The 9242-nt window shown below is 45.2% G+C and overlaps 1 protein-coding gene across 1 annotated transcript; it reads right to left on the minus strand.

Annotated features, from left to right (window-relative positions):
- Positions 1-525: 525 nt before the first annotated feature.
- LOC120935294 lies at positions 526-7179 on the minus strand. The gene is made up of 2 exons (XM_040347434.1): positions 6987-7179; positions 526-1272 (listed from the first exon to the last, which is right to left on the minus strand). Exon 2 carries the CDS (start codon positions 1267-1269, stop codon positions 541-543), a length of 729 nt encoding a protein of 242 aa, XP_040203368.1. The 5' UTR covers positions 1270-1272; positions 6987-7179; the 3' UTR covers positions 526-540.
- Between the last annotated feature and the right edge of the window lie 2063 nt (positions 7180-9242).

A 9242-nucleotide genomic window follows, 5' to 3' on the forward strand; every position in this document is an offset into this window, starting at 1 on the left:
CAGAAATCCGCGCGTACACGATACGCGGCGACGAGGCCGCGCCGTCGCCGCAAAGATGACGCGGCGACGTGCGCGGCCCTGGCAGTTTAATGCTTCCACGCATGCGTCAAAGTCATTCGACGCATGCGAGGGATGGTGGCCGCTTGGACATGTACGGTAGGTCTGTACAGACGACCGAACATGTCCGACGGACAGGATTCCAGCGGGCATGTTTCTAAACAAGTTTAGAAACATTTGCCCGCTCGAAAAAGGCCCGGCGGGCAAATGTACGCTGGAATCCTGTCCGCTCGGCTGTACAGACGGCCGAACATGTCTGCTGAAACTGATCCGCGGACCAGTTTCAGCAAACATGTTCGGTCGTGTGTACGGGGCCTAAGGGTTTACAATCACTTTATAAGGGAGTGGTTGGGGGGCGGTAAAGATGCGGTTACATTGTTTTTTTTTCCACACCCCCCAACTGCAAGTGTAAATGAGCCCTAGAGGTTAAGCAGTATTTATTCAAGCAATACATACTGGACAATGAACTGTGGATTTGAGTGTTTATTCAAGCTTCTTGAGGAAGTTGTGCACTTTCTCTTGCAGGGCATTGTCCAGCTGTTTGTTCATGTTCTTTTTTTGCATTTGCATCTGTTGTTTTTGGCGCTCAGCTTCCCTCACAGAAATCTTTTCTATACAGGAGATCTCGCTGAGTTGCTTGTACGTCAGTAAATCCATACTGCTGTGTGATCTCCTCTCCAAGGCTGAGGTAGCTCGAGGTCTCCTTGCTAATTTCTCCAAACCCTGTGGATGTCTTACTGAGCTTTCCACCAATGTCATTTCTGTGTTTTCCATGAGTGGAACTATTCTGCCTGAGGTGACAAAGGGGAACGTTTTTGCTTCTCGATGTTTATATACATTGGGCAAACCCTGACAAAATGGAGGCCATTTTGGACGTGTACTGTTGTCAGCATAGAGTTCTGTGCTGGTGGGCAAGAAGCTCTTACTGAGACTGGAACCCTGTTTATCCTTTTTGTAGGTATGGATTTCATCCAGGACGTGATCCACAGATGACTGAGGCGTAATGGCCCGTTGGGTAAGCAGGACTTTCCTTTGTCTTACGATGTGGCCTACAGCTTGCTTCAGTTTGATGAGGCCGGCATAGTGCTGGTAATGTATGCTGTCCAACTTCTCATATAGACATGCGTCCTCCCGTTTGTTCTGGACATAGGCATTGGTTATAACTGGAGCAGACCTGGGACGGTGTTTGGGTAGTGGATCCATTGACGACATATCCTGTTCATAGATAAAAGATGCAAGTAGTATAATAAAAAAAAAAGACAAACAAGTAAAAACAGACTTAAAGCAAAGTGAGATCTATGTACTTTGAAAGGATTTGAACAAACTTTGTAGCAGATTCCTACCTGTTTCTGTTCTTAAAGCGGTGTAACGTAAATCACATACGTTACGCTGCCCAGGAGCAATGTAATTATATGTGAATCTGGCCCCATGTGATTTCTACGTGCGGGAAACTGCACCACATTTTTCAGTCTGTGGGGGTGGCATTAAGAGTTTATAGCACCCCCACATATTGTCCGTGCAGCAACGCATTTTGTGTGCGATTTAAGCGCAGTCCCGCACCTCCATACATGTGAACTTAGGCTGATGGGCAGTGGAGGTTCTCATTAAAATATCCCTCCCTATACTTTCGGAGTACCGACATTTTGTGGTGCAATTTGCATCAAAACAAAATAAATGGAAGCAAATCGCACTGCAAAGAATCACGTGATTTTCCCCACCGCTTCTGTGTGAATATAGGAAGGGAAAAGCGCCATCGACTGGGCCGTTAGAACTCATATTTGGTCAAATGTAAAATCTGAAAACATCTTCTGGTACTTAATGTGAGTTATAACATTTTTAATAATTTGTTCATTTTCATTTTGTAGACACGCTGTCAGTAGCATCTACTTCTGAAAAAGTAAATTAACCACTTGACGACCGCCGCACGATGATATATGTCGACAGAATGGCACGGCTGGGCATATGGGCATACAGGTACGTCCCCTTTAAGATCCCAGCCGTTGGTTGCGCGCACCGCACTAGCGACCCGGTCGGTAGCTTCGTGACCGCGCAAACAGGACCTGTGGACCTGTTCGCCGCCGGTGTTCTGCGATCGGGTCACAGACCTGAAGAACGGGGAGAAGTAAGTGTAAACAAACCTTTCCCCGTTCTTTCTAGTGACATATCAGTGATCGTCTTTTTCCTGTCATCGGGAACAGCGATCAGTGACATGTCACGCCAAGCCACACCCCCTTACAGTTACAATCACTCCCCAGGTCACACTTAACCCCTTCAGCGCCCCCTACAGGTTAACCCCTTCACTGCCAGTGTCATTTTTACAGTAATCAGTGCATTTTTATAGCACTGATCGATGTAAAAATGACAATGGCCCCAAAATGGTGTCAAAAGTGTCCGCTGTGTCCGCCATAATGTTGCAGTCACGGTAAAAATCGCTGATCGCCGCCATTACTAGTAAAAATAATTATTAATAAAAATGCCATAAAACTATCCCCTATTTCAGGGATATGCAATTAGCGGACCTCCAGCCTCCATCATGCCTCTGCCTCTGGGTGCCATGCTTGTGGCTGTCAGAGTCTTGCTATGCCTCATGGGACTTGTAGTTCTGCAACAGCTGGAGGTCCGCTAATTGCATATCCCTGCCCTATTTTGTAGACGCTATAACTTTTGCGCCACAAACCAATCAAACGCTTATTGCGATTTTTTTTTTACCAAAAATATGTAGACGAATACGTATCGGCCAAAACTGAGAAAAAAAAAATGTTTTTTTTTATATATTTTTGGGGGATATTTATTATGGCAAAAAGTAAAAAATATTGCATTGTTTTCAAAATTGTCGCTAAATTTTTGTTTATAAAAAAATAAAAACCGCAGCGGTGATCAAATACCACCAAAAGAACGCTCTAGTTGTGTGAAAAAAAAAGACGTCAATTTTTTTTGGGAGCCACGCTGCATGACCGTGCAATTGTCAGTTAAAGCGGCGCAGTGCCGAATCGCAAAAAGTGACTGTAAATTTATGGAATTTAGCTTTGAACATGTTGGAAGTTTGTACATAGAAATTAGCTCATCATTTTAGTAAACACAGTTTAAGTTTTACATGGCGTGAAAATATATAGTGGGCGGGGGGGGGGGTGAACTAAATAATGCTACTGCATCACTTTTCTGGTATTAATCCCTCTTGATAATATATTCTGCCAAAGTCATGAAGCAGCTGCGACACTTTTGGTTCAGACCGCGACTCGTGCACCAAATTCAGGTGATTCTAAAATGCACCATTTAGACATTGCGGCGCACTAAATGTGCCCTTTACTACCATTAAAGTTCCAGTTTGGGCTAATGCCGCATACACACCATCACTTTATGTGATGAAAAAAAAGACATTTTCTGTGAAGTAAAAAACTACGTTTTTGAAACTTCAATTTTCAAAGACAAAGTTGCCTACACACCATCGTTTTTCTCACAATGTTCTAGCAAAGCGAGGTTACGTTCACCACGTTTTTGCATTGAAGCTCGCTTCATAACTAGCTTCTGGGCATGCGCGGGTGTAAAAACGTCGTTTTAAACAACGTTTTTTGCTACACACGGTCAATTTTTGTGAAGTAAAAAACGACGTTTTGAAAAACGACACATAAAATTGAAGCATGCTTCAATTTTTTTTTGCCGTTTTTCAGAAGACATAAAACGACGTTTTCCCCCACACACGGTCATTTAAAGTGACGTTTTTAAAAACGTTGTTTTTGTTCATCACATAAAGTGATGGTGTGTACGTGGCATTAGAGTTTTTCACTTGTAATTCTGGGGATGTAGGTACAGAGGAATGCAATGTATTTTAAAACAATCTCTTAATTGATATATTTTTTGGTTCACTTACACTAAATTACCAGAAGTATTGGGACACCTACCTTTACACGCACATGAACTTAAATGACATCCCAGTCTTAGTCCGTAGGGTTCAATATCCAGTTGGCCCACCCTTTGCAGCTACAACAGCTTCAACTCTTCTGGGAAGGCTGTCCACAAGGTTTAGGAGTGTGTCTAAGGAAATTACCATTTTTCCAGAAGCGCATTTGGTATGGTCAGACACTAATGTGGACGAGAATGCCTGGCTCTCAGTCTCCGCTCTAATTCATCCCAAAGGTGTTCCATCGGGTTGAGGTCAGGGCTCTGTGGAGGCCGGTCAAGTTCCTCCACCCTAAACTCGCTCATCCATGCCTTTTTGGACCTTGCTTTGTGCACTGGTCCAAATCATTTGGTGGAGGGGGGATTATGGTGTGGGGTTGTTTTTCAGGGGTTGGGTTTGGCTCCTTAGTTCCAGTGAGGGGAATTCTTAAGGCGTCAGTATACCAAGACACTTTGGCAATTTCATACTCCCAACTTTGTGGGAACAGTTTGGGGATGGCCCCTTCCTGTTCCAACATGACTGAACACTAGTGCACAAAGCAAAGTCTATAAAGAGATGGATGACTGAAGATGTGCTTCTGGAAGAATGGTCAAACATTCCCATAGACACTCCTAAACCTTGTGGACAGCCTTCCCAGAAGAGTGGAAGCTGTTATAGCTGCAAAGGGTGGGCCCACTCAATATTGAACCCTACAGACTAATAGCCAGATTCAGGTAGAGATACGACGGCGTATCAGTAGATACGCCGTCGTAACTCCGAATCTGCGCCGTCGTATATTTAAGCATATTCTCAAATTAAGATACGCTTAAATGTTGCTAAGATACGACCGCCCTCGCCGTCGTATCTTAGCTGTCTATTTACGCTGGCCGCTAGGGGCGTGTACGTTGATTTACGCCTAGAGTACGTAAATCAGCGAGATACGCCTATTCACGAACGTACGCTTGCCCGTCGCAGTAAAGATATGCCGTTTACGTAAGGCGTTTTCAGGTGTAAAGATAAACCACCAAAAAGATGGCGCAGCCAATGTTAAGTATGGATGTCGGAACCGCGTAAAAATTTTCACGTTTTACGTCGTTTGCGTAAGTCGTACGTGAATGGGGCTGGCCGTAATTTACGTTCACGTCGAAACCAATGAGTCTTTGCGGCGTAATTTGGAGCATGCGCACTGGGTTACGTCCACGGACAGCGCATGCGCCGTTCGTTCAAAACGTCATTTACGTGGGGTCATGCTTAATTTACATAAAACACGCCCACCTCTTCCACATTTGAATTAGGCTCGCTTACGCCGGCACATTTACACTACGCCGCCGTAACTTAGGCCCCATACACACGAGAGAATTTATCCGCGAATACGGTCCAGCGGACCGTTTCCACGGATAAATCCTCTCGAGGATTTCCGCGGATTTCTATGCGATGGAGTGTACACACCATCGCATTGAAATCCGCGCCGAAATCCTCTGGCGATGACGTGTCGCGCCGTCGCCGCGATTATGACGCGGCGACGTGCGCGACGCTGTTATATAAGGAATTCCACGCATTCGTCGAATCATTACGACGCATGCGGGGGATCCCTTCGGACGGATGGATCCGGTGAGTCTATACAGACCAGCGGATCCATCCGTTGGGATGGATTCCAGCAGATGGATTTGCTTGGCATGTCAGCAAATATTCGATCTGCTGGAATCCATCCCAGGGGATAAATATCCGCGGAAACAGATCCGCTGGCGTGTACACACCATAGGATCTATCCGCTGAAACCCATCTGCTGGGATTTTTCAGCGGATGGATTCTATGGTGTGTATGGGGCCTTAGGGACGCAAGTTGTTTGTGAATACTGTACTTGCCTCTCCAACTTACGGCGGCGTAGCGTATATGAGATACGCTACACCTGCCTAAAGTTAGGCACGTCTACCTGAATCTGGCTATAAGACTGGGATGTCATTAAAGTTCATGTGTGTGTATATAAAGGCAGGTGTCATAATACTTTTGGTAATATAGGGCCAGATTCACGTAGAATCGCGGCGTAGCGTATCGTACACCGCCGCAAGTTTTCATCGCAAGTGCCTGATTCTCAAAGCACTTGCGAGAAAACTTACACCGGCGGCCTCCGGCATAAGCCCGCGTAATTCAAAGAGGCGTGTGCCATTTAAATTAGGCGCGCTCCCACGCCGGACCTACTGTGCATGCTCCGTTTTAAAATCCCCGCCGTGCTTTGCGCGAAGTGACATCATTTTTTCGAGCGGCGACGTGCGTAGCGTACTTTCGTATTCCCGGACGTCTTACGCAAGAACAAAAAAAAATTTAATTTCGACGTGGGAACGACGGTCATACTTTAAACAGCCCATACGTGGGCTGTGTAAAGTTAGGGCACCTAAAACGACGACTAACTTTGCGACGGGAAACTAGACTACCAACGACGTAACTGTCATATATTGCAGCTTACAAGTCCTTGGATGTAGTGGCTTCCTTAGCTACAATTACATTAGCTACAAATTACAGAAAAATATCTGTTGGTCTTGTCAGAACTAAAATTTCCTTCCCAGAAGAGTTGAAGCTGTTATAGCTGTAAAGGTTGGCCCAACTCAATATTGAACCCTACGGACTAAGACTGGGATGCCATTGGTGTCTCAATACTTTTGGTAATATAGTGTACATTTAAACATGCTTTTCAAATATAAAATGTAAACTATCAGGCAAATGATGGAAACAAAGGAGGAGATTTACTAATATTTGGTGCACTCAGAATATGGTGCATCTGTGCATATAATAACCAATCAGCTTCTAGGTTCTATTGAAAAAAACGTAATTAAACAAGTTGAAGTAAAAAGTAGATTGGTTACTTTGGACATCTGCACCAGCTTTCGTAAATCCGCCCAAAATTACAAAGAGCATCTAGTTGGAACAAATACTAATCTAGCAAACATTATGTACAGTGTTTTGAAATCTTAGATGAAGAACTAAGGAATTATAATCTAATTATAATCTTATAATTATGCAATTAAAAAATTGTAAACTCTTCCGCTTCTCTTACCTCTAATTCGATCAGTATCCTGCGACTCGATATTGGGAGATACAAAGCGACATATAATACAGACGTGCCTTAGTCTTATTACAAGCTCTGTGCTGTGTGTTTATCTGGTGCTGCACAATAGAATGAATTGATCACGTTGTGTTTGCAGAAGTCACCTCTTCCCGTTAGGATGTGGGAGGTCTGAGCTTTGTCACCTGTACAGTGTTTGGGTACAGAACTGTTTACTTTATGAAAGTGGATACTGCTATTGAATTATGGAAAATAAGGTGGCTGGGTGCTTTCCACTTAAAATGTTATGGAGTGCCTAGCAAACATAGCTCTCCAGAGCTTACAAACCTACCCAGAGATGTAGAAAATGTGTACGGCAAGGGTTGTAGTGAACGTAAGGCTGGCAGAAAATAACATATAAAGTCCATAGCTAGGATAACGATTAGCCTCCTCCTACGCTTCCCACTTTCCTCTGAGGCCCCGTACACACGAGGAGGTACACACGAGGAGACATGTCCGATGAAAACGGTCTGTGGACCGTTTTCTTTTGGACATGTCTCCTGGGAGCTTTTGGTCTCATGTGTGTACACACCATCAGACCAAAATCCCAGCGGACAGAGAACGCGGTGACGTAGAAGACACCGACGTTCTCAAACACGGAAGTGCAATGCTTCCACGCATGCGTCGAATCAATTCGACGCATGCGCGGGATTTCGGGACGCTGGTTACACGTCATAACCAGCGGACATGTCCGATTAGGTGTACTAATCATTGGACATGTCCGACGGACATGTTTCCAGCGGACAAGTTTCTTAGCTGGCTAAGAAACTTTTGTCCGCTGGAAACCTGTCCACTAGGCCGTACACACGGTCGGACATGTCCACGGACCAGTTTCAGCGGACATGTTCGACCGTGTGTACGCGGCATAACTGATTCTTGTATTATAAAAAAAAAAATCCCTTTTTACATACCTAAATCCGTAGGCACTTGTCTCTGCAGTCCTGAGTCTTCTTTCCTCTTCCATTGGCTGTCCAGTGGTAGGGTCCTCTCAGGATCCAGAAGAGGAGTGATGTCATCGCAAGGGGACTGTCAAGGTTTGACCAGCAAGGGAACATATGCAGCCTTGGATTAAAGGCATTCTATGCATGAACCTAAAAAAACCTTCCTATACAGGCCTGAGCCCGATCTTGATCCAGTGATGTGCACAAGAGCAGAGGCTTTCTTTGCTCTCCCTCCTCATCGGCTCAGACACACCTTCGGGAGCCATTGGCTCTTGCTGCTGTCAATCACAGTCAGTAAAGCAGGAGCTGGGGAGCGGTGCTGAGCCACACTCTGTCAGCTCGGGAACAAGCACACACTAGTGTCCCCAGAGCAAGCAGCTTGGTATATGTGCACTCAGCAGGGGTAGGTGAGCCGGGAGCGCAGATGGAGCTGCTCTGTGCAAAACCTTTACACAAAGCAGGTAAGTATATCATGTTTGTTATTTAAAAAAGAAAAAGTTTGAGTTTACAATCACTTTAAATAGCTGCCTGTATACTGTAGCTGTAAAAGGAGTGTAACTTACACGTCTGCAAATACCTGGAGACCTGTGCTAGACCTATTATGCACTCATTTCATTATGATTGTGCACAATAAATACAGAATAATACACAGTACTGTAATGGCTAAAGACTAAGGGCTCAGTAATGATCCGCCTCCGTGTGTCCGTCAAGCTCAGCAGGGATCCTCCGTAAAATCCCCGCTGAGCCGTCGGCTGACAGGGCGGTCCCAGCACACTGTGTAGGGACCACCCTGTCTTTCCTCCGCTCTCCCCTATGGGGGGATCGGATGAACACGGACCGCATGTCCGTGTTCACCCGATCCGCCAGACAGAAGAAAAATAGGATTTTCTTCCATCTGATTTTGCGAATCTTTGCGGAGGCGGGTGATTACGGATGTCAGCGGATAGTCATCAGCTTACACCCGCAATCACATAGGGACCAATGTATGTCCCGTTTTCATCCGCAACGGATGGATGAAAATGTGGACATACGGTTCGCACGTCTGAAAGGGGCCTAAAGGAGCTATGTATACAAGTACAAATGTATATACAACTTTATAGATAGATACATGAGATCAGCAGACAGATTCGTTGTGAGAGGAGGGGGGGGGCTTACTTTTTGGTCCAAGGACCACGGCTCTGGAATGCTCTTGGAGGAAAACCATCGGGCTTTTAGGAAAAAACTAAAGACCCACCTCTTCTGAAAGACCAGTACGACTCTGGATGCC

Source organism: Rana temporaria, chromosome 4 (genome assembly GCF_905171775.1).
Source record: "Rana temporaria chromosome 4, aRanTem1.1, whole genome shotgun sequence".
In the NCBI taxonomy this organism is placed as follows: domain Eukaryota; kingdom Metazoa; phylum Chordata; class Amphibia; order Anura; family Ranidae; genus Rana; species Rana temporaria.